General features: G+C 40.7%; 1 protein-coding gene across 3 annotated transcripts in view; it reads left to right on the top strand.

The window, feature by feature from the left end:
* The first annotated feature begins 2,376 nt into the window (after positions 1-2,376).
* Positions 2,377-26,718, top strand: part of LOC126215029 (peptidyl-prolyl cis-trans isomerase G) — a 60,800-nt gene continuing 36,458 nt past the window's right edge. The window contains exons 1-7 of one of the 3 annotated variants that reach the window (XM_049941656.1): positions 2,377-2,520; positions 2,745-3,056; positions 3,155-3,242; positions 5,615-5,644; positions 10,170-10,315; positions 21,982-22,093; positions 25,642-25,939. In XM_049941656.1, coding sequence (XP_049797613.1) covers positions 2,765-3,056; positions 3,155-3,242; positions 5,615-5,644; positions 10,170-10,315; positions 21,982-22,093; positions 25,642-25,939 — 966 coding nt within the window. In that variant the 5' untranslated portion in view covers positions 2,377-2,520; positions 2,745-2,764. Of the gene's footprint in view, positions 2,521-2,744; positions 3,057-3,154; positions 3,243-5,540; positions 5,645-10,169; positions 10,316-21,981; positions 22,094-25,641; positions 25,940-26,718 lie in introns of those variants that run through there. The other 2 variants (XM_049941657.1, XM_049941658.1) reach the window with 2 other exon arrangements.

Raw genomic sequence — 26,718 nt, 5'->3', positions numbered from 1 at the left:
GGCGCCTCTCGACTTCAATTAATCTTTCATCATTTATTATAAATTTTAACTGTTAGGATAAAAAGTTATTTATCCAACGTCTAAATGATTGCACAAAGATTTATTAAAGTGTCAAAACTGAACGTAAGATCAACAACAGAACAACTATACGTTTTTTTTTTAAACTTTACAGATCTCTAATACATAGAACAAATACATCAAACATTAACTTTGCATCAAAGATAGTTCCACACATATAAGAGAAACAAATATGAACTTGTAATAGTATTTACAGTCCTTTAACATTAACAAAAGAAATGGCAGAATGAAACAATTTATAACAACTAAAAAACAAAAACAACGAAATGGAATATAGAGACCTGGCGGTGCATCGGGACTCAGGAGGAAATGAACTTGGGGGTCGCATCAAAACTTTCTTCCTGAGATACACTGACGATGCTGTGACGTTATGTGACGTTACCGAATGGCCACTGTGGATGCCATCATTTGAAATGCATCGCAGAATGTCTTGAGGGGGCAAGACGTGACATGATGTGACAGACAGTGTGGATTAGCGTCTCAAACATTTAAGATCAACTAGTTTTGCTCTTCGTATAAAAGCCAATTCGCACTGGCAGTCACGTCGTGTCAGGATGTATTTACACAGTCTGTCTTGTCACTTGACGTCAATTTGCTTAGCCCTGTATGGGATGAATGAAGTGAGGTTACTAGTCACCTTCTGTGACACAAAAAGTTGGAGTATAGGATCGGAATTGAGAAACTAACAACGATAAAATTCATTAACAGCCAAAGCAAACTTTATAACATATGTTCTTGATCTATTTTTTTTTTTTGTGGTAAAGAGCTCAGAATTGACATAACATTTCAAAGCATTGCAGTCATTTGATAGAGATAATATATACATATAAACACAGCAAACAATATCTATAAAGGAATAATCTGGCCTATTAAATTTTTTTTTTTACGTAGTTAATGACATGATAGACAGCTGCATTCTTCTCCCTCATTAGAGCTCTTTAACTTGAAATGTTATTTAGTGAGAATTACATTATCAAATCATGTTCTTATTTATATACAGTCTGGTCGTTAGATCTGTTCTGTTATTTTAAAACCTTATTACTTTTCCGCTTTCATATATCTGGTCTCTCTCATGGAAGAACACTCAGTGGAAAAAACAGCCCAATTAGCCCCGAAAGTAAAGTATAATAATATAAATAGAGCTTGAGAAGGCACTGAACCACGAAATACGACATGCGTGAGAAGGCGAAAATGGGGTAACTCTTGATGTCAACAGATGACAGCACCGTCAAAACTTACTGCCCGAGAAACTTTGACGTGACGTGACGTAACGGTCCGTGGACGGCCTATGTGAATGCCACCATTTAGAATGCATTGTGGAATATTCTGACGTGACGTAATGTGACGTCCAGTGTGAATTGACCGTAATTTCCAATTCTAGAACAAAAGCATTAACCTCCTGACGTATTTTGCGTATTTCCATTCAATAATGTCTTACGTAATAATTTTCTGAGGTAACTCACCACATAGAAAGTACTGATTGCACATGAGGGAGCAGTAAGAATAATATGTGGTGTTCATAAACACAGACGTCATGTTGCCAGCTCTTCACGGAGCTAGACATTGTAAGTGCGCCGTCACGATGCATATATTCGCTAATGAAATTCGTCATAAATAATCCATTACGATTTTCGGTGAATAGCGATATCCTCGCCTACAATTTCATAGGAAAAATGATCTTCATTAGCTTTCATTAAAGCTGTCGGTGGCTCAGAAACGAGTTCTATATGCAGTAGCGAAAATCTTTTATCATTTGCCCAATAACCCAAAATGTCTGACAGTCAGCAAATCAAATTTTAGATTTAACCTAAAATCATTTCTCCCGAACAACTCCTTCTGTTACAGGGACAAAATGCTGTTTAAAACTGGTAGCCAGGAAAAAGAACTAAAAACTATGTAATTCTAGTGTTTACAGTGTAGTGACTTCGGTAAGACTAAAAAAATGTTAACGCTAATCATGTACCTGTCTACATGTATTCCGTAACCTGATCCGTTCCACATGATTTCGATCAAGGAACATGGGACATGTAACTGACTAACTAATTGGCGTATGGTTTTCTAAACTAACTTTTTGGTTATTTCATTCGAATTATTTACTTGGCTTGTACTAATGACATGCTGGTCTGCATTTAGGAGGGGACTGATGACCACAGATGTTAAGTCCCATAGTGCTCAGAACCATTTGAACCATTTTCTGCATTTAGGATGTTGCTACATTTCAGAAAATTGTGTGTAGCGTAAAATCTTTGACGGTACGTGACGTCCATTTGTTGTAAATGGGGGTCAATGCTAGTTACTGGTTATCTTTGGTGTGAAGTTAATAGTGTTGGGGTAGGAAAAGTGTTTGTTTTCGCTTTTCGGGAACAAATATCGTAGCGTGTCGGAGAATTTTTTTCGTCTTCAGATACGGCTCAAAATAAGTAGCAGTACATTGCATTTAAGGTGTGTTATTGGAGTGTGTCTTCATTTGATGCATATTTCTGAAGCATGTGATTAAAGCAACGGATAGCTGCCTACTAAAATGTGTTTTGTTTGCTTTTAAGATTTTATGTCCATTGCATTGCTTATCATCGTGTTCGTAAATGTTCAGTGATATGGGCTTTATGTTGATAGTAAGCGACTGATTAACATAACGTCAGGTACATTTCTTTCTCAATATGTTACAGGCGAAGTGCAAGCTGTAAAAATGACGGTGACGAAGCAATACAGGCCCCGCTGTTTCTTCGATATCGAAGTTGGGGGGTTGCCCATGGGCAGAATTGTTTTCGAGTTATTCTCTGATACATGCCCAATAACATGCGAGAACTTCAGAGCCCTTTGCACCGGAGAAAAAGGTGAAGGAAAAACTACTGGCAAACCTTTACATTACAAGGGAATTATCTTTCACAGAGTAGTGAAAGATTTCATGATTCAGGGAGGTGATTTTACAGTCGGAAATGGTACCGGTGGCGAATCTATTTATGGAGGAACATTTGCAGGTAACATGTCACTATTAGAAAAATCACTACATGTAGTGTTACTTCCTGATGATCTAGATATTTGAAGCCCCACAATGAGTATTGTTATGGTTTTTCAGATGAAAATTTCGAGCTGAAACATGATAAGCCGTTCTTGCTGTCCATGGCAAACAGGGGTAAAGATACAAATGGGTCTCAGTTTTTCATGTGAGTATAATTGGTGAAAGAAATTGAAAATACCGGAATTGTCAGTGGATGCCATTTGTTAATGCATTATTTACTTCATAATACTTCACTGTATAAGAAATTGAAAATAGTTTTACGTTGGAATTGGAGCTGATAATGTGAAATATGACTTGCATTTACTCTAGACTGTAAGATGTGTAAGTAAGAAAATGAGAGATTGTTGTTAAAAAAGAAAAAGAAAGTGAGGGTTGTCTCAAGAGGGTGTTATTTTATGCTTTACATTTCTGAACTACAGATATTTGATGGGCATGAAATAACTAAAGAGCAGTATGTGTACCATCATCTGGAGTAAGATTGGCCCCCTTCTTTTTTACGTTCTTGTAGAATCAGTTTCTATTCATGCTGGTTTTTATCATTATTTAGTATTATTGTACATTTTTATACAAACACCCGTAGCACATTATGTATGTTACTTTTTGCATAGGGTAGTAGAATAAAAGTAATTGAAGGGGGTCAGAGTCTTTCCCATGATTTTGGGTTGCAGTGATTCCTCAGATTTGTTTTACTATAAACACGTGTAGAATGGTTCTGGGATAAACGTTGTGCAGTATGAGTATGGCAATTGTTACACTAATTTAATTGGTTTTAGTCACTGAATGGGTTTGCATGTTTGCGTTCCTGCGGGTGTTAAGATCGATGTTTTGGTCACAGTGTTGGATACGCTCAAAATTGGGGTTTTCAGCATGGTGATAATGCCATTGGTAAAAGTAGACGAGTGGTATTCCAGTCTCCAGTAATTCAACAAAGTAACACAACCTCATTAAAATGTGTGAATTTGAACACAAAGGAATCTGATGATAGGATTAACCATTTCTTCTGGGCCAAGAAAGTGTTTCCCAATTGAATTTATAAGCGGATATGTATGATATGCTTGATTTTTTGAACTACAATATTTTAAAAAAATTATTTTAATGTGTGTGAGTTCAGGTCAACAAATTCCATTGTAATGTATGACAATTTTTGTTTTCAAGAAGATATACATTGACCCACAAATGGAAAGAAAACGATGAAATTGACCCTGGGATCAATGTTGCACCAATGGGGTCAGACTCATCCCAGTTGACAGTACTGTACTTTATATTCAATGGGAAATGGTTTGGGAGTGTCTAGTGTATTGAATGTAAAACTATCATGTGAATGGATAGAAATTTGAAGTTTTCAGCTAGAGATTTTTAGATTAAAGTGTGGTATTGGACCATTTGCCCTCACCTGAAATTTTTGGTGTGGCTACAGACTGATCTGCATGACAATCTGAGGTATAGGCTAGTCTGCAAAGTGATGATTTCGTTGTGACTTAGCAAAACAAACAAATTTGATAGCCAAGTAAAAGTTGCAGTGACAGGTTAACTGATAGTGCAGCTTAATGTTTGTGTCAATGCCATACTAAAAATCGCAAGGAGAGGGAGTTTCCAGTACGCTTGTGTGTGTGTGTGTGTGTGTGTGTGTGTGTGTGTGTGTGTGTCAGCACAGCATTTGTCGTGTGGTTTAAAGTACTGTATTTGCATAGTGTCCCAGTATAATGTTAGAACAGAAAGGTTAATATTCACGTAATTCCACAATCTTGCCATTGCCATGTAGCTGTCTTTAATTTGATGAGGAAATTTGACTACACTGATATCAGAAATATGATACTGTATCATAATTATGCAGTGTGGGTGTGGGGAATGTTAAGTGCTCTCCCTCTCTGACATTTATTAAATTAAGAGTGCAAGTTTGTGCAATTAATGTATACAAGACTTATGGTTACTTTGCAATAAGATAATTTTTTTCTTTTTGAGATGAGAGCTCATGCTTTTGATAAATACTTATCACTCTCTAGTTATTCAGTTGAAAGACTACAAATTAACTTTTTTGAAAACTATACAACCAGTGAAACAACTTTTTAAAAAATTTATTGTATAAATTTTAAGTTTGCATTGTTTTTATGTGGTATTGTGTTGTGAATCTTGTCCATAGACATATGCACTGCTGAAAACATATGTTTGTAATTATCTGTTGATTACTTGTGACTTGTAGAAAAGTCTTCTTCAGTTAATATTGATGGACACATTAGTGAGTCTGGCCATTTTCATGTTATATTGTGAGACTCCTTTTTTAATGATTAAACTCATCACTTGCGCTGTTTCACAACTTGAATGGTTTTCAACATTTATAAGTGACGCTCGAATTTTGTCATTGCCAGTTACTGCTGGAGTTGGTTCTGATTAGAGATATGTAGCTACAGTGCCAGATGTGAACTGCTGTTTTGTTTCTGTGTAGTTGAGATGAGGGCGCCACTGCGGGACCCGTTAGCCGTGGCCGACTTCTTGCTCTTTAATCATGTTTTGTTCTAGTACGACACAACCGGCGCCTCATCTCGACGGGTAAGTTGAATGTAGTTCTGTAATTATACAAATTTCTCATAATGAATGAGAAGTATTTTGTAAAGTTACAGTAATGTTTTAGTGTTATCTATTTGGAGTGGCTTAAACCTAGTGATACCAGGTATTGTCTTTGACTTGTAGCATGATGGTGATGTGGAATGTTCTCATACATACACAGAAAGAGAGAACAGAACAGCGGCAGTATTTATTTTGCTTCTTTATTATTTTCTGAAACAAATGTGAAGATGGTGTTAGTTGTTGTGACATAATTATCTGTAGATTTTTATGATGTGAGGAGGCAAAGTCAATGGGTGGTATCTACAGATTCAATGTTTCCTCATTATATACATTCAACAACAAAAATAGACAAAATGGAACAAAAATAGGGCCATTCATTTCGAGGGACACTATTGAGAAAATTTAGAGAACCTGTATTTGAAGCTGACGGCAGATCAGTTCTACTGCTTCCATTGTACATTGTGCGTTAATACCACAAAGAAAAGATTGTGCCACAAGGAACAGATTTGCGGAACTGTATCGAACGCCTTTCGGAAGTCAAGGAAAATGGTATCCACCTGGGAGCCTTTATCTAATATTTTCTGGGTCTCGTGAACAAATGAAGCGAGTTGGGTTTCACACGATCGCTGTTTCCGGGATCCATGTTGATTCCTACAGAGTAGATTCTGGGTTTCCAGAAATGATACACGAGCAAAAAACATGTTCTAAAATTCTACAACAGATTGATGTCAGATATATAGGCCTATAGTGTTGCACATCTGCTCGGCGACCCTTCTTGAAAACTGGGACTACCTGTGCTCTTTTCCAATCATTTGGAACCTTCCGTTGCTCTAGAGACTTGCGGTACACGGCTGTTAAAAGGAGGGCAAGGTCTTTCGTGTACTCTGTGTAGAATCGAATTGGTATCCCGTCAGGTCCAGTGGACTTTCCTCTGTTGAGTGATTTCAGTTGCTTTTCTATTTCTTGGACAGTTATTTTGATGTCAGCAATTTTTTCGTTCGTGCGAGGATTTAGAGAAGGAACTGCAGTGTGGTCTTCCTCTGTGAAACAGCTTTGGAAAAAGGTGTTTGGTATTTCAGCTTTACGTGTGTCATCCTCTGCTTCAATGCCATCATCATCATCATCATCAACATCATCATCATCATCCCAGAGTGTCTGGATATGCTGTTTCGATCCAATTACTGATTTAACGTAAGACCAGAACTTCCTAAGATTTTCTGTCAACTCGGTACATAGAATTTTACTTTCGAATTCACTGAACGCTTCACGCGTAGCCCTCCTTACGCTTACTTTGACATCGTTTAGCTTCTGTTTGTCTGAGAGGTTTTGGCTGCATTTAAACTTGGAGTGAAGCTCTCTTTGCTTTCGCAGTAGTTTCCTAACTTTGTTGTTGAACCACGGTGGGTTTTTCCCGTCCCTCACAGTTGGCAAGTACCTGTCTAAAACGCATTTTACGATTGCCTTGAACTTTTTCCATAAACACTCAACATTGTCAGTGTCAGAACAGAAATTTTTGTTTTGATCTGTTAGGTAGTCGGAAATCTGCCTCCTATTACTCTTGCTAAACAGATAAACCTTCCTCCCTTTTTTTATATTCCTATTAACTTCCATATTCAGGGATGCTGCAACGGCCTTATGATCACTGATTCCCTGTTCTGCACTTACAATCGAAAAGTTTGGGTCTGTTTGTTATCAGTAGGTCCAAGGTGTTATCTCCATGAGTCGGTTCTCTGTTAAATTGCTTGAGGTAATTTTCGGATAGTGCACTCAGTATAATGTCACTCGATGCTCTGTAGCAAAGGTCATAGCTCATTTTGGTGTTTGTGAAAGGAGACTCAACAATGGAGGCCATATCCAGATCACTGAGACTTCTTGTGCTGTCAGGTGAGGCACTGTGCTCTTCCGGCACTATGCTTCACACAATACTCCGTGTGCTCTTGGAATGGTTGACAACTGCCTTGTTCTTGTGACCAATGTGACACAGAGCCTAGCTTGTGTGGGGGAGGACAACTTCTGGCTTAGTCTACAGTACTGGCAACATCTTTTGTGATGAACGAACACTTGTCTTCCAAGACTAGAGGGCTCTACAGCAGGCTGTATACGTGTTTGTGTCTGAAGATGATAGCCTGTGATTATGGTCGTATTCATTGTGTACGACGTAGAACGTTGTTTTTATATATTTGGTATTCACCTTTCATTTTGCACCTATGCATTAGTGAAATTAACTCCGAAAGAGAATATTTGTAGTGTCACACAATGAGAGTTCGTGAAAAAAAAGTTTTAAGTGGGTTGAGTAAAGTTCGCAGTACTGCTGTTCTGTTTTTAGCAGTTATGTAACTGTTGGTGCTTTCTGTGAAGTAAAGGCTGTGGTGATACTGATCAGTAGTATAGCCCAAGGTATCAGTTAGTTGGGAAGGTCAGAGTTCGGTTAAGAGGTGGCGTAATAGCAATCTGTTTTTTAAGTATTACATTTTGAAGCTGTCTTTACATCCCCATTGAAAACCCCGTTTTTCTCACTGTGGTCTCATATTATCAAGTTTGAAAGAAAGTGAAAGGCATTAATAAGTGTCCCCATTCAGAACCTCCATATTCTCGCAGGTGTTAGAGTACTTCGATACTTAACATAGGTACGAAAAAAAATAAGTACTGTCTCAGTAGCAGTTTCGGTTATGTAGTGCTAACAGGTAGTTGTCTTGTTGATAGCTTAATTGTTCGAAACAGACTGTATTGTCCTTGTAAGTTATATGGTTTTTCCTCAAAATTTAACGTCTTGAGGCTGATCAACAATTGTTAAAAATACTGTGTAAGATTGTGCACTAGAATGCGAGAGGTAGCTAATTCGCAAATTGTTGAAAATAAGTTACTGGTATATTTAGATAGTACTATTATACAGGGTGTCCACAATGAGACTCCAACATTTGAACTCATAAAATCTGAGAGAAAACACAATTTACTGTCGAACAAATACAGGCAAATCATACAGCAGCTCATCAAGTTTTCATACACAGGTGGACGGTTCAGTACACTTGAACATGGGCGCCACAGGTAGCGCGAAGAATATCAAGTCTATAATCGATTCCGTGCCATGTGTTGCGGAGCAACTGTTCTTTGACACAGTTGATGACAATTCTTATGCACTGTTTGAAGTCTTGCAGGTCCTTTACTGGTGTAGCATATACCTGGTCTTTCACATAACCCCACAAGAAAAAATCGAGGGGGGGGGGGTATGTCAGGCGAATGTGGTGGCCAAGGAATTGGACCTCCACGGCCAATCCATCGTTGCGGGAACGTGTCATTTAAAATTTTTCGGGCATCAAGGCTCCAATGGGCTGGTGTACCATCCTGTTGAAACATCACATTTGGCTGCAGGTCTTTTATATGTGGCACGGCAAATTGTTCCAACATGCACGGGTAGATGGCTCCATCCACAGCCGGCTCCTGAAAGAAAAACTGCCCAACAATGCGATTTATCATCAAACTACACCACACATTAACTTTCGGACTGTCGCGCATGTGTTCCCTAGGTGCATGTGGATTTTCGGACCCCCAGATGCGCACATTGTGACGATTGACAGCCCCTGACACGTGAAAGATTGGCTCGTCAGTAAACATCACGCGTGATAAAAAGTCTCGTCCGCGGCAATGCGATATAACATGACACGTGCAAATTCTACTCGATTTGTTCGATCATCAGGCTTGATTTCTTGCACAACCTACACTTTATAAGCATACAAATGTAATTGCTGATGAAGCACTTTGTGCACTGTTGAACGTTTCATACGAAGTTCTGGTGCTGCCTGTCGCACTGACTTCTGTGGAGTTTGTTCGAATGACCGCCGCACTTGTTCCACATGATGTTCGCTGATCCTAGGCTTACCACCACCGTGCCCTTTCGCAACACTCCCAGTAGCCAAAAACTGATCACAGCACTTCTTTCTAGTCTTTGTTATAAACCCGACGAAAGTTTCTTTGCACTTGGGTCGCCGATTTTGTCTCTGCATACCACCAGATCACTTGTGCACGCTCCTTCATATCCTCCATTTTGCTAAAACAGTTGATTGCAGCTCCACTACGGCCACTTGGCGTATCAAATTTGCGCGCCACAAACTTGTTGAGTTGCTCTGCCTGCCCCTTCAGGATTCACAGGTCCACCATCTGAAATGAGAAAGATATAGGACATTAAAATGTTGGAGTCTCATTGTGGACACCCTGTGTATTTATTTTCTCATAAGAAATGAATAATTATTAGCCACATTTACTCTTCCATTTTAGAATAGTTCTGAATTGCAATAAAACTCAAAATATCTGTTCCTCGTCTGTGTGGGTTGGTTCCCTCTTGAATTCCAGTCCTGGGATGCTGCAAAAGTTGACATTTATATAGATTAATGTTAAATGCCACACTGCTCTCAGTTGTAAAGCTGTCTCCAGCAAAGGAGCTTGTGTAGTTTTCACTGTTGCAGTTGATTTGTTTTCCGCTGTTAGATTATTGTGTTATGTTGTGTTGCAGAGTACACGTGGTCTTTGGCCACGTGCTATCTGGCCAGCACGTCGTCTCTCACATCGAGGGCCTGCCGGTCGACCGCATGTGCCGCCCCCTGCAGGACGCACGCGTCACAAACTGTGGAGAGCTTGTTTTGAAGATCAGAGGCAAAGGTGAGGCTCACAGAGGGAATATTTTCATTTCAGGATAGTTTCCAGCTCGTAAGTACTCGAAAGAATGAGAGTTTGATTTCCAATGTCAGCAATTTACTGCATTTGTCATCTCGAGAGGAAATGCTATTACCTACATCTAAACCCCAGTGAAGTGCTCGGCAGAGGGTACTTGACACTGCACCTGTTATTAGGGTTTCTTCCCTTTCCATTCACATACGGAGCAGAGGCAGCGTGACTGTGTAAGTATCTCTGTACCTAGTGTAATTAATCTGATCTCATCCTTGTGAATTGACCGTTACTGGTGTGTGCATAAACTTACAGTGTTTTGGGCATTTGAAGGATGCCTAGACAGCTGCAAGTTAAGATCAAGTTGACAGAGTTTGTGACTGCCTCCTATGTACTGCACAGAAGTCACTGCAGAGAATTGACCAGTTATTGCAGTTACTGTCATAAGCAGCGAGATACTCAGACTTCACCGTAAATATCTCGTGAAGAGGCATGTGCTTTGTGAGAATTATGACCATTACTGAACAGTGTGTGTATTTGCTTTAGAGCGTCATTATGAGTAATGCTACTGCATTTCGTTTATCTGGAATTATTTGTAAGCACAGTGTCCAGAGCATCAGAGCAACAGTGTTATCATTGATTCAGATGTGGCAGCCCAAAAGTGAAGGCTAAAAGGAATGTTTAGTATGCCTATTTTATCTCCACGAAGAGAACTACAACTTCTGACACTAAAGTTGGGTGAATGAAGTCAGAACAGTCGATTGGGCAATACTGGTGACTCGCAACGCTGCATCTGTGTAGCAGCCGGAGTTGACGACCTGTCCCCGCTGTAGTTCAGCTGAGCATCGTATGTATTCTGTGCTAGACCTGTTGGACAATGAATGGACAGGACAATGAATGAGCAAAGGATCAATTTAAAGTTTTGTTTTAAGTTTGGCAAGACTGAAAGAAACGCATGCTATGTTGCTGCATCTTTATGGGAATTGAGCACTGTCCATGAAGTGTGTGTACGAGGGGTTCTCCCATTTCGATGAGGCCGGGAAAGTGTTTTTGACAATCCCCGTTTTGGACAACTGGCGACTGCTGTCAGTGACAAAACGTTGAGAAAGTGAGGACATTAGTCGTGAATGACTGTCGATTAACTGTGTGCGAGATAGCCAATGAACTGTGAATCTGTGCGAAAAATCCTTACGCAGGAGTTCGGGAAGAGGAAGACGTGTTGTCTTGTGCCATATCACTCAATTGACAATCAGAAGCAGGCACATTTAGAGGCTTCACAGAATTTTGTCAAAACGGTTGGTGCAACACCCTACTTCTTGAACCGTGTTGTCACTGAGGATGAAACCTGGTGTCTCCGGTATGACCGTGAAATGAAACGGCAAAACATGGAATGGCGTTCTTCGACATCACCTCGTCGGAAATAGGTCATAGCCGAAAAATTGTGGATCAAAACAATGCTCGTCACTTTTTCTGATAGTAAGGTATTATCCTCGAGGAATTTCTGCCTGAGGGAACGACGTTGAACGCTGCGCAGTAAGTTGAAATTTTGACCTGTTTCATGCAACGTCTACACAGGGTATGGCCCCAGTATTCACAACAAGGTTCCTGGTTTTTTGTTTACAACACCACTTGCCCACACAGCAATATCGTCAAACAGTTCCTGGCAGAAAAGGGGATGATGCAATTGGAATATCCACCATACTTGCCAGATCTCAATCCTCCAGGCTTCTACTTATTCCCTCGACTCGCTTTGAAAGGGGAGAGATTTGACGATATTGCTGACATCTGACAAAATGTGATGCGACTTCTGAACACCATCCCAAAAGGAGACTTTGTGCAAAGTTTCCAGGATATGCATCACAGAGCTCAGCAGTGCATGGTTATGGGAGGTGACTATTTTGAAGGACAGTAAGGTAACTGTAGTTCGTAGTTCATCTATGTTAATGTTACAGGACTATTCACCGAACTTTGTCAGAGGTTGTATTATACGATATGTTGGGACATTGACTGTACCACAACTGGTAAGTGTTGGTGGGAGAGGGATAGAGGTACATTTTTCAGCAAGAACAGCCCCACTGCATCCACGTACGAAAGCCTGGAATAACCAAATTTTAATGCTCGCCAGGCACTTTCACTGCAGACAACACCTTCTGTGTGCAGACCTCCAGTTCCAGATGGTCGGATCTTTGAAATTTCTTCTTTTCACTTTTCATCGCAATCAGTGTTAGCACTTATGACTCAAAGTTTCTGTGCTTGAATTATCGAGACTCAAAGCTGCTAACGTTTACCAATACATCAGTGTATTCTTTCAGAAGATTTCCTAAAAGCGAGACTGCTACTCAGGTTGGTTGTATTTAGAGATTTGACAAATTCACGGTCGCAATAAATGCATTACGAGTGCATGTTTTCATCTTTTGGCATGTACGGCATTATGCCATAATAAAAAACCAAACATGAGAGAAGACAGTACTGGTACTCCACGAAAATTTACTTCCGAATCTGGACATACGGATCTGCACTTTAAACCGAATTACGCATTTTTAGCATGGTTCGCAAAATGCTGATGCTCTTGGAGTATACTCTAATGTCTTGTTTCTTTTATTACATAATGTAAGATTTTTAATGTTTTACACATAGTAACATACGGGCTTCCTGCATTGTCATATCTGCGCAAGTGCGGTGACGCCCCTTATCTGGTGCTCTCTGGCAACTGCTGAAACAAATGTATTTCTAACAGGTTGTAAGAAAATATTGCGAATGGTTGTTTGAAAATCGTTACTTTCAAAGTAAATTTCCTTTTACGCAAGATGAACGGTGTGTGAGAATGTACAATGAACTTCTAAAATCACAGAGCCTTTGACTCTCATTTAAAAAGCAACTTTGACGACAACCGTTAGAAGAATTTCGCACCCAGAAGATCAGACATTCATGTCGTTAAAAATTTTACTGGCATATTTGTGTGATGTATCTTGAAATGTAACACGCGCAAAAAAGATAAACATTATATGTAATCAACATTATATGTAATCATGAACCATTATATGTAATCCATGAACCATGGACCTTGCCGTTGGTGGGGAGGCTTGCGTGCCTCAGCGATACAGATGGCCGTACCGTAGGTGCAACCACAACGGAGGGGTTATCTGTTGAGAGGCCAGACAAACATGTGGTTCCTGAAGAGGGGCAGCAGCCTTTTCAGTAGTTGCAGGGGCAACAGTCTGGATGATAGACTGATCTGGCCTTGTAACATCAACCAAAACAGCCTTGTTGTGCTGGTACTGCGAACGGCTGAAAGCAAGGGGAAACTACAGCTGTAAATTTTCCCGAGGACATGCAGCTTTACTGTATGATTAAATGATGATGGCATCCTCTTGGGTAAAATATTCCGGAGGTAAAATAGTCCCCCATTCGGATCTCCGGGCGGGGACTACTCAAGAGGACGTCGTTATCAGGAGAAAGAAAACTGGCGTTCTATGGATCGGAGCGTGGAATGTCAGGTCCCTTAATCGGGCAGGTAGGTTAGAAAATTTAAAAAGGGAAGTGGATAGGTTAAAGTTAGATATAGTGGGAATTAGTGAAGTTCAGTGGCAGGAGGAACAAGACTTTTGGTCAGGTGATTACAGCGTTATAAATACAAAATCAAATAGGGGTAATGCAGGAGTAGGTTTAATAATGAATAAAAAAATAGGAGTGTGGGTTAGCTACTACAAACAGCATAGTGAACGCATTATTGTGGCCAAGATAGACACAAAGCCTATGCCTACTACAGTAGTACAAGTTTATATGCCAACTAGCTCTGCAGATGATGAAGAAATTGATGAAATGTATGACGAGATAAAAGAAATTATTCAGGTAGTGAAGGGAGACGAAAATTTAATAGTCATGGGTGACTGGAATTCGTCAGTAGGAAAAGGGAGAGAAGGAAACATAGTAGGTGAATATGGATTGGGGGTAAGAAATGAAAGAGGAAGCCTCCTTGTAGAATTTTGCACAGAGCATAACTTAATCATAGCTAACACTTGGTTCAAGAATCATAAAAGAAGGTTGTATACCTGGAAGAATCCTGGAGATACTAAAAGGTATCAGATAGATTATATAATGGTAAGACAGAGATTTAGGAACCAGGTTTTAAATTGTAAGACATTTCCAGGAGCAGATGTGGATTCTGACCACAATCTATTGGTTATGAACTGCAGATTGAAACTGAAGAAACTGCAAAAAGGTGGGAATTTAAGGAGATGGGACCTGCATAAACTGAAAGAACGAGAGGTTGTAGAGAGTTTAAGGGAGAGCATGAGGGAACAATTGACAGGAACGGGGGAAAGAAATACAGTAGAGGAAGAATGGGTAGCTCTGAGGGATGAAGTAGTGAAGGCAGCAGAGGATCAAGTAGGTAAAAAGACGAGGGCTAATAGAAATCCTTGAGTAACAGAAGAAATATTGAATTTAATTGATGAAAGGAGAAAATATAAAAATGCAGTAAATGAAGCAGGCAAAAAGGAATACAAACGTCTCAAAAATGAGATCGACAGGAAGTGCAAAATGGCTAAGCAGGGATGGCTAGAGGACAAATGTAAGGATGTAGAGGCTTGTCTCACTAGGGGTAAGATAGATACTGCCTACAGGAAAATTAAAGAGACCTTTGGAGAAAAGAGAACCACTTGTATGAATATCAAGAGCTCAGATGGCAACCCAGTTCTAAGCAAAGAAGGGAAGGCAGAAAGGTGGAAGGAGTATATAGAGGGTTTATACAAGGGCGATGTACTTGAGGACAATATTATGGAAATGGAAGAGGATGTAGATGGAGACGACATGGGAGATAAGATATTGCGTGAAGAATTTGACAGAGCACTGAAAGACCTGAGTCAAAACAAGGCCCCGGGAGTAGACAACATTCCATTAGAACTACTTATGGCCTTGGGAGAGCCAGTCATGACAAAACTCTACCATCTGGTGAGCAAGATGTATGAGACAGGCGAAATACCCACAGAGTTCAAGAAGAATATAATAATTCCAATCCTAAAGAAAGCAGGTGTTGACAGATGTGAAAATTACCGAACTATCAGTTTAATAAGTCACAGCTGCAAAATACTAATGCGAATTCTTTACAGACGAATGGAAAAACTGGTGGAAGCGGACCTCGGGGAAGATCAGTTTGGATTCCGTAGAAATACTGGAACACGTGAGGCAATACTGACCTTACGACTTATCTTAGAAGAAAGATTAAGGAAAGGCAAACCTACGTTTCTAGCATTTGTAGACTTAGAGAAAGCTTTTGACAACGTTAACTGGAATACTCTCTTTCAAATTCTGAAAGTGGCAGGGGTAAAATACAGGGAGCGAAAGGCTATTTACAATTTGTACAGAAACCAGATGGCAGTTATGAGAGTCGAGGGGCATGAAAGGGAAGCAGTGGTTGGGAAAGGAGTGAGACAGCGTTGTAGCCTCTCCCCGATGTTATTCAATCTGTATATTGAGCAAGCAGTAAAGGAAACAAAAGAAAAATTCAGAGTAGGTATTAAAATTCATGGAGAAGAAGTAAAAACTTTGAGGTTCGCCGATGACATTGTAATTCTGTCAGAGACAGCAAAGGACTTGGAAGAGCAGTTGAACGGAATGGACAGTGTCTTGAAAGGAGGATATAAGATGAACATCAACAAAAGCAAAACGAGGATAATGGAATGTAGTCAAATTAAATCGGGTGATGCTGAGGGGATTAGAGTAGGAAATGAGACACTTAAAGTAGTAAAGGAGTTTTGCTATTTAGGGAGCAAAATAACTGATGATGGTCGAAGTAGAGAGGATATAAAATGTAGACTGGCAATGGCAAGGAAATCGTTTCTGAAGAAGAGAAATTTGTTAACATCGAGTATAGATTGAAGTGTCAGGAAGTCGTTTCTGAAAGTATTTGTATGGAGTGTAGCCATGTATGGAAGTGAAACATGGATGGTAAATAGTTTGGACAAGAAGAGAATAGAAGCTTTCGAAATGTGGTGCTACAGAAGAATGCTGAAGATAAGGTGGGTAGATCACATAACTAATGAGGAGGTATTGAATAGGATTGGGGAGAAGAGAAGTTTGTGGCACAACTTGACTAGAAGAAGGGATCGGTTGGTAGGACATGTTCTGAGGCATCAAGGGATCACCAGTTTAGTATTGGAGGGCAGCGTGGAGGGTAAAAATCGTAGAGGGAGACCAAGACATGAATACACTAAGAAGATTCAGAAGGATGTAGGTTGCAGTAGGTACTGGGAGATGAAGGTTGCACAGGATAGAGTAGCATGGAGAGCTGCATCAAACCAGTCTCAGGACTGAAGACCACAACAACAACAACAACATGTAATCAACATTATATGTGAAAGCTTAGCTTCTATTGCAGCTTATTAATCTTGCAGACCAATATTATATGTGAAAGCTTTTCTTTTCTTGTAGCAACAGTATATATACTAATTTAAACCATTAACTTTCTCTGTTTGTGTGTTAGCGCTACTTCACAGTGATGATGCTTTTGGCTGACATCATCACATGTCCATATTCTCTGAGTATCCACTGTCATTGGCTGGTTGTATCATGTGACATGAACTATGACAGGGTTACAAAAGAGCATTGCAATCTCGATTTCAATGCTTTGGAAAGTAACATGTGGTGTTTGGAGGAATTTGAATTTATACTTTTGTAATACAAAAATATGTACTGGATGTGTTGCTGCACATCAAAGATCTTTCCAAAACGTGTTTTTTTCCCTGAGTTTTGTTTTCTAAAGTGCTGGGAAATTCTACACCAGTGTATAAAACCATAATCAAAGCATTGATATGTTTTACAGTTTCAAGGAAAAGTATACTGTCACTTGACACGGAAAAAGTGTTTTTTCACCTGGGAGGAAGTGTATTTTTAACCGGAAAATCTGGGAAAAAGACAGGAATTATTTTTTCTTGTCCACATATACACCCTGTTATTGCATTAAACAGTTTTTGATGTTGCTGAGCAACAGTCATACAGTAATTTTTAAATGAAAACACTACCATTTGACTGTATTGTTGTTTATTTAATTATGGCCCAGGTTTTAGCCTTTTACGCCATTTTCAAGAGATTGAGTTTATGTCATTAATGTATGTTACAGGACATAAAGCTTAAAATTGGCTCCCCACCAAATACCAGATGTAAAATCATCATCTTGTGAAAAGGTCAGTAAATAAAAAAAGAGATGATGATTTTACACCTGGCATTTCATGAGGAATGAATATTTTTCTTAATTCATGGCCAATTTTAAGCTTGATGTCCTGCAATATATGTAAATGACATAAACTCTGTCACTTGAAAATGGCATAAAAGACCGAAACCTGGGTTGTAATTAAATAAACAACAATACAGTCTTATTCTATTCGTGACTCGGTCTCAGAATGTGTTCTGTCAACTGATCCCTTCCTTAAATCAACTTGTCATTACTTTCTTTGATCGATTCAGTACCATCTCATTGGTTATTTGACCTGCCCATCTAATTGTCTGCAATTTCCTGTGGCTCCACATTTCACTTCTATATCAGACTACATTCTGGACAAATATATTCAGAAAAGACTTGCTAACTCTTAAATTTATATTAGAGTTTAACAAATTCCTCATTTTCAAAACCACTTTTGCACTATAGCTAGTCTGCATTTTATATTGTGTTGTCTACTTCGGCTGTCGTCAGTTATTTGGCTGCCCAAATAGCGAAACTTATCTTCTAATTTTAGCATTTTATTTTCTTATGTAAGTCTTTCAAAATTGCCTTATTTAGTTTGCCTACATTCCATTAGCCTCATTTTATTTTTGTCTGTGTTCACCTCCAGACCTCTTTCCTTCAATTGCTCTTCCAAGTACTTTGCTATCACTCACAGATTTACAATACCTAACCTCATTTGTTTTTATTTCCTCTCCCTGAACTTAAATTCCTTCAAATTAGACCTCAGTTGTTTTTTTTTCCTTTTTTTTTCTCAGTGTGCAGATGAACGTTGGGAATAGGCTATGATACTCTCAATCCCCTTCTCAGACACTGCTTCCCTTTCACGTCCTTGACTCTTATAAGTACAGTCTGGTTCCTGTTCAAGTTGTAAATAACCTTCACTCACTGTGTTTTATCCCTGCTGTCTTTTGTACCGAGCGAGGTGGCGCAGTGGTTAGCACACTGGACTCGCATTCGGGAGGACGACGGTTCAATCCCGTCTCCGGCCATCCTGATTTAGGTTTTCCGTGATTTCCCTAAATCATTTCAGGCAAATGCCGGGATGGTTCCTTTGAAAGGGCACGGCCGATTTCCTTCCCCATCCCGAGCTTGCGCTCCGTCTCTAATGACCTCGTTGTCGACGGGACGTTAAACACCACTAACCTAACCTGTTGTCTTTAAAATTTCAAAGAGTGTGGTGAAGTCAACATTGTTAAAGGCTTTCCCTGCCTTAAACATAGGTTTGCCTTTCTTCAACCTATATTTTAAGATAAGTTGTAGGGTCAGTATTGCCTTGTATGTACCAACATTTCTCTGGAGCCCAATCTGATTTATCAGTTTTCCCATTCTTCTGTAATAATTTGGTAGTATGCTGCAGCTGTGGCTTACAAAACCGATGGTTCACTAATTTACACACCTCTCATCAGCTGCCTTCTTTGCAGGTGGAATTGTGTGACTGTTCTTGAAGTCTGGTGGTATTCACCTGTCTTATGTGTGTTTCCTATCAGGTGGAATAGTTTAGTCATGGCTGGCTCTCCTGAGTACCTAGAAGATTCTATGGGATTGCTGTCAGCTTCACCAGCTTCCTTTCAACCGACTGTATCTCGAGACTCGTTTTCACATACTTCATCTTCCCTTTCTATAATATTGCCTCAGAGTCCCATTCGTTGCCCCGTAGTATAATTGTGATTGGTTCGTGTGAGTGCGAATCCAAAATTTGCACTTAAAGGGCAGGGGGAAGGTACCTGACAGAGTTTTGTGGGAGGGGATGGGTGGAGGAAATGTATTCCAGTTTCTTACAAAATGCAACTAAAAGCCAATGAAAGCTGTTCATTGATCGCCAAATGTACTAATTCTTTGTAATGGTACCAACTAATCTTCAAAGTACTTATTTGAGAGAATGTATTTTGTAGGAGATTTGCAAATATTACTTTGCTATCAGGCAGCTAATGTTCAGGTACACAGAACTGTTTTCTGTGTTCGCCTTTTTTAAAACTTTTTGACATTGGCTGGTAACGCGAGAAAAGCGTTGCAAACAGAATGTACGACTTTACCGGAAACTTTTAGAACAGAGGGTTACCGCGCATTTTCAGTCGCGAGGAGAGTACCAGTGGGTTGCGGAAGTTAGTGAGTTCGCGATCGTGTTCCGGGTTTGTTTGTTACTATCGAACACAGATATTGTGTTCCCTTTTTTCTAACTGATACCGAATTGATACATCTGTCTGTGCAGTGAAGCCGGATGCGAGTTTTTTGCACCATACAGTTAAGTTGTCTAACAGTCGATGTACTCGGACACGAGATCGAAAACCTTGTGTATGTACACACTTGCACAGAACTACATTATTTTGTGTGTCTGTGTGTTTCTGTTCAGTTTCATAATTCGAACCCAGACTTTTGAGTGCAGTATTAATAGCAAGTATTAATACACTCCTGGAAATGGAAAAAAGAACACAGTGACACCGGTGTGTCAGACCCACCATACTTGCTCCGGACACTGCGAGAGGGCCGTACAAGCAATGATCACACGCACGGCACAGCGGACACACCAGGAACCGCGGTGTTGGCCGTCGAATGGCGCTAGCTGCGCAGCATTTGTGCACCGCCGCCGTCAGTGTCAGCCAGTTTGCCGTGGCATACGGAGCTCCATCGCAGCCTTTAACACTGGTAGCATGCCGCGACAGCGTGGACGTGAACCGTATGTGCAGCTGACGGACTTTGAGCGAGGGCATATAGTGGGCATGCGGGAGGCCGGGTGGACGTACCGCCGAATTGCTCAACACGTGGGGCGTGAGGTCTCCACAGTACATCGATGTTGTCGCCAGTGGTCGGCGGAAGGTGCACGTGCCCGTCGACCTGGGACCGGACCACAGCGACGCACGGATGCACGCCAAGACCGTAGGATCCTACGCAGTGCCGTAGGGAACCGCACTGCCACTTCCCAGCAAATTAGGGACACTGTTGCTCCTGGGGTATCGGCGAGGACCATTCGCAACCGTCTCCATGAAGCTGGGCTACGGTCCCGCACACCGTTAGGCCGTCTTCCGCTCACGTCCCAACGTCGTGCAGCCCGCCTCCAGTGGTGTCGCGACAGGCGTGAATGGAGGGACGAATGGAGACGTGTCGTCTTCAGCGATGAGAGTCGCTTCTGCCTTGGTGCCAATGATGGTCGTATGCGTGTTTGGCGCCGTGCAGGTGAGCGCCACAATCAGGACTGCATACGACCGAGGCACACAGGGCCAACACCCGGCATCATGGTGTGGGGAGCGATCTCCTACACTGGCCGTACACCACTGGTGATCGTCGAGGGGACACTGAATAGTGCACGGTACATCCAAACCGTCATCGAACCCATCGTTCTACCATTCCTAGACCGGCAAGGGAACTTGCTGTTCCAACAGGACAATGCACGTCCGCATGTATCCCGTGCCACCCAACGTGCTCTAGAAGGTGTAAGTCAACTACCCTGGCCAGCAAGATCTCCGGATCTGTCCCCCATTGAGCATGTTTGGGACTGGATGAAGCGTCGTCTCACGCGGTCTGCACGTCCAGCACGAACGCTGGTCCAACTGAGGCGCCAGGTGGAAATGGCATGGCAAGCCGTTCCACAGGACTACATCCAGCATCTCTACGATCGTCTCCATGGGAGAATAGCAGCCTGCATTGCTGCGAAAGGTGGATATACACTGTACTAGTGCCGACATTGTGCATGCTCTGTTGCCTGTGTCTATGTGCCTGTGGTTCTGTCAGTGTGATCATGTGATGTATCTGACCCCAGGAATGTGTCAATAAAGTTTCCCCTTCCTGGGACAATGAATTCACGGTGTTCTTATTTCAATTTCCAGGAGTGTATTTGGAGTATTGTAAGCTCGGCTCTCGTCGCCCTGTCCTCTGTCGAAGTATTGCTACAATCTGAGTGACAGGAGGAGGGACGTCTACCCAACCTGTCACCTTCCCGTGCTCTCACAGCACTGCCCACTTGTGTGCACCTGTCTGCTGTGTACAACTGATTCACGTGGATTGCCAGATGCCTGCAACTCTGCTGTGGTAGCAACATGCTTCAATTCCGTTGTTTCTGTACATTTTCTGGCCTTTGTCATATCGGTTATCCCCTTGCCTAGGCACATGAGGTACGGAAACTAGTGTGTTATTTTTGGTAAATGTTTTGTGCAAAATTTACAGAAATAAAAAGTTACAAATTATTCCTTGTGAAATATTTTTCAAAAAGTGCCGTTTAAGATACAGTTTATGCTGACGTAAAAATGAAGTCGTTGGTGCTCATAACCTAATATTCTTTTCAATTTTAAGTTGCATGAGTTAATGTTATCAAGGTCGTAGTATGGGAGTATATAACCACTTTAATATTTCTGTCATGTAGAATATGCTATTTGTAACTTGTAACTATTGTAGGACTTATTTCCCAATTTTTGAGAAATTAATTGTACTTGTTTCTCTGCTGCAGAGAAGAAGAAAAGGAAGAAGGTGTCAAGTAGTTCTGCTGAAACAGGTAGTGATTCTGATGCAGATAAGAAGAAAAAGAAGAAGAAAAGAAAGAAGCAAAAGAAAGAGAAAAGGTAGAGCTTACAAATACTTAGTTGCGAATGTCTGATAGTCTATTTTTGTCATTGTACGAAGTCACTTTAACTTCAGTGCCATTGGCAAATTGAAAGGTGACGATCTTTCATAACCTTTATGAATATTGTCTTAATGCTAAACCAGAATAGATTCAGTTTGAAGAATATTTTGAAACACGTTAGTGGCTTTGATGTGTCTTTATTAGGTACGACTAGGTTACTTTTTCAAGGTACCATTTGTCATCATTGCTGACAGGTATAATTTAGTGAAAAATATGCAGTTTGGTAATGTTTGGTATCAGAGAAGACTCAAATGAAAGGACATTATTGTTGCAGTAGTGCTTCTATCATAGATAGCAGCTGATCAGGTAGAATATTAAACACAAACCTATCTGATTACACACACCCATAGGGAGAACATCTGAAGTAAAAGTTAATTCTAGCAAAGAAGAAAACAGCAATCAGCTATTTTAATAGCGTTATTTGTTTACTCAAATAGTGCTGTTACTGGATAATTTTTGTACAGTTGCTCACTTTTATATTCCGTTTATCAGCTTTTACATTAGTTGTTGGCTATTTTTAACCCTTTTGGCAAATTTTCATTGAGTGATGGAGCCCTACATCAAAAAGTATAGGAGAAGTATCCTACTTAACTGTAATGGTACTTAATAACGGGTGAAAACAATGTAAAAAAAAAATCTCCAAGCCAATGTTATTTGCAGTTTAGGTTGCTTTCATTAAAATTCCCACTTCATTATGTTGCACACTGTTGATTGCTTGTGTTCACGAAATAGTAAAAAATATATAACGCAATTTTTTATATATTTATATAGCAGTGCAACATGAAGAAATGGGGAATTTCAACATAAGTAACCTAAAATGACATCAGTTCTATCTTAGAAATTTGTTGAAGCTGTTTTATTTATCACTTACCGTTTCAGTTAAATAGGAAATTTCACATATAGTGTTTTACTATAGGGCACCATCACCCAAACTACCTTGTGCAACAAGGGAGGGAAAAATGCCCAAAAACTGAGGTGTAACATGTCACTTTGCTCTTTCAAACCAATGAACATTGTCTGTGATTTTTAAAAGAATTTTCGTTGTAGTTTAGTAGACATTTACTTTCTGTGTGTGCAGTTTTTTTTCTTCTCTGTACGTGCCCCTCGTGCTGAGGGGAACGCAGTGTATTTCTGAAATGGGTAAGGGGACGGTAATATTACGTTGTGTTTGCAGCACTTGTTGCTGCGTGCAATTACTGTGCCACTTATGTTCCGCCTAGGAGATATGCTGTGGTCTACACAGCCCTCAGGAGTTGGAGACATTTCTGTTGTCTTTATGAACAAAGTTAGCCATCTGTCGAGAGCCCTGATGTACGAGAGACGTTGTAAGAGGCTGATGTTGTATGACTTGGGATTGTAAGCAGTTATTAAAAATGCAATGTGCACATTGTAATGGGATTTAAATACATCTATTTCAAGGAAGAATAGCCAAACTCATTCAGTAATAGCTAGCCTTTCAAGTAACTTTTCTGGCTGATGCAGGCATTGCAGTGGATGAGAAGGATTCTGAGACCGAGATATCTGGGCCATCAATAATCGAACTAGCTGTGGCGCTGTTCGTGTAAATGAGTAGTATCGTTAACATTGGCTGCTTGCTGTTTCTTCTTTGCAACAATCGGCTTGTGTTTTTTATGCACCCACAGTTTCAAAACGTCAGTTTTCAACAAAATAGATTATCTGAGGTTTTGACAGAGTAGCTAGTACGATTTGAGTTCTGAGAAACTGTTGAATGGTGTTGTAACTTTATTACTTACATAGTCTGTGGGAGACTAGGTACGTTTCCATCATAAAACAGCAGACGAGGTTTAAGTAATTGTCACAGGGCTTAACTGAAAACCACGGTCTTCTGGTTTCCCTCTCAAAGATACAGCCAAGTGAAGTCACATATTGTATGATTGAAGGTGGAGGGGGAAAGGGAGGGAACTATTAACTGCATCGGGACTTCAGGCAGAATCGGCAGCGAGTGAGAATGTGTGCCAGACAGGGACTCTAGCTCGGGTTCTCGTGCTTACTGGGCAGTTGTGTTAAGCACTGCGCCATTCGGACAGTGTGTGTAGTGCAAATACACTCTCCCCGGTCAACCCACATTCCCACCGATTGTCACCTATCCACAGTCCCCGTCCACGCCCTCTGTGCTCACTAATTTAGATTCCCGGCGGAGGTCTAACAGTATTGTGCATCTGCACTGAAGGTTGTCAATTCATTGCCCATCAAGGCATGTCCGAAACTGCGGCTGTGATACATATTATGTACATTGAAGATACGGGCGGGGGGGGGGGGGGGGGGGTGGCGCAGGGGAGGTTGCGGAGAGCGGCGACATGCCTGAAAGGAGAGACACCACACAGTCGTATAATTGATTTACCTCGATGGGAAATGAATTGACAACATTCAGTGCAAATGATATCATTAGACATCTGCCGGGAATCTAAAAACTGTGGAGGACATGGTTAGGTGGCACTAGGTGGGAATGTGGGTCAGCTGGGGAGTGTTCAGAGATAGTCCATGCATTTGTGCTGAGCACGGTGTCCAGATGGTGCAGTGGTTAATGCAGCTGTCTAGTAAGAAAAAGATCCCAGATTAGAGTCCCAGTCTGGCTCACATTTTGACTTGTCACCACCAATTCTGCAAAAAATCCTGATTCAATTGATATTGCCAATTCCTCTACTTTTCTTTCCTTTCTACCTCTCCACTTTCAGTCTACTTATGACCGCTGCGGATTCCATGATGTCTATTCTTTTGGATGTGTCCGAAAGAATACACACCACGCATTCATATAAATGAAGTCGCGTAGTTGTTACGCTCCTGATTTGGCGAGTTTGTTCATCAGCAGTTTCTCCTAAATCACTTCACATTAATGCCTCAAAACATTAAAAATGACAATGAGGATTTCCAAAATTAGTGGGGTTCATACAAATTGCCTTTCTTGTTTAAGAGGGCAAAGTTCATAGACTCTGCTACATATAGAAATAAAATGCAGACATAACGAATATAGAAAGAAACAATGTTTTGAAGCACATTTGCTGTAGGGAATGCTGGGATGATTCCTTTGGAAGTCGTGGCAGATTTTTCGTTCCCATACTTTGTCAACCTGAGCTTGTGTTCATCTCTAACGACCTCATTGTCAGTGGGATGTTAAACCCTGTCTTCCTTATTAATAAGAAACAGTATTGTATATTGATGACCATAGATGTTAAGTCCCATAGTGCTCAGAGCCAGTATTGTATATTATGTGGATAACCTCTTATAATTGATACAGTTTGCTTGTATCATAATCTGTAAGTGACTTCTGTGGGCTTCATGTTATTTCTGAATTTTATATTTTGCTGGCTACCTGATTATTGTATGTTTGTACACATAGTTTGGGTAAAGTTTTATTGACTAAAATTGTTTCGTTGTTGCCTGTCTTAACAAATGACAGTTGTGGATGTAGCACCATTTGTATTCGGGCTTCGTGAGTTGTCGTTGACTGTTTGTGTGCACCCTCAGGAAGAGCCACAGTTCCAGTTCGGAGGACAGCGACGCCAGCGCAGAGAAAGATGACATCTCCAGCCCGGAGGGGCAGCCGCACCCTCTGGTCACACTCACGAAGATCGATCCCGACGAGATACCGGACGTGCCACGCAACAAGTTTTTGTTTCGTGGTGGCAACGTGGCCGCCGACAAGGACAAGAAGGACAAAGAGAAGGACAAGGATAGAGACCGCGACCGTGAGAGACGGCGACGGAAGGCGCGCATACGTGGTATTACCAAGAGTGGCCGTCTCATCAAAGGCCGTGGAGTATTTGTAAGTGGAATCTGTGTGGGCCTCACTTGCGAGACACGCGTTGCAGTTCTTAGGACTTTCTTCGATGTTGTGATTATTTTTCATTTAAGGACATCGTAGAGTACTACTCCTGGCATTAACATTTTGTGTGATTATGAAATATGATTTTCAGGTTATAATATGCACATTGCTGATGAAGGGTTTCATGATAATTCTTTCTCGTACTTCTACTACAACCTCAATTATGTGTATAAGGAAAAAAGTGAAATGACAGCAATTCATACAAAGCTGATATATGTTATCAAGAATCACTGTTTCTACAGTTAAGAATAAGTATATGCATCCAGACAAGGCCGTATCTCTCTAAAAGATAATGTGTGGGAAAGATGTCTCGAAATTGCGTCATAAAAAATCCACTGAGAAAGTGCAGCATTTGTAGTAGTGTGATATTCTGTTGCTTCTTTACTCTGATGTTGGGTGGTGATGTACAGTCAGATTGGGGGCTAAGACTTTGTATTATTCAATCTTGCTCACCTTATTACAGGGTGTATACGACCCGGGACAACTGCGAGATCCGGGAAAAACCCAGGAATTTTTTCATACGGGAGAAAACCGGGAAAAACCCAGTAATGTTTCATTGTTTTATTTTTCAGTTAAATTTTTGTGATTTTTGACTGGTAAGAACCAATACTCCAACAAAGTATATTACTTTATCTCGCGTCTGCAGGATAATACTGCAGCAACAAAACATTAACAAGAGGAAGAAAAAACGAAAATAAAACTTAAGTCGCAAAGAAAGT

This window comes from Schistocerca nitens, chromosome 12, assembly GCF_023898315.1.
Source record: "Schistocerca nitens isolate TAMUIC-IGC-003100 chromosome 12, iqSchNite1.1, whole genome shotgun sequence".
Taxonomy (NCBI): Eukaryota; Metazoa; Arthropoda; class Insecta; order Orthoptera; family Acrididae; genus Schistocerca; species Schistocerca nitens.
This window is presented reverse-complemented; position numbering and strand designations above follow the sequence as displayed.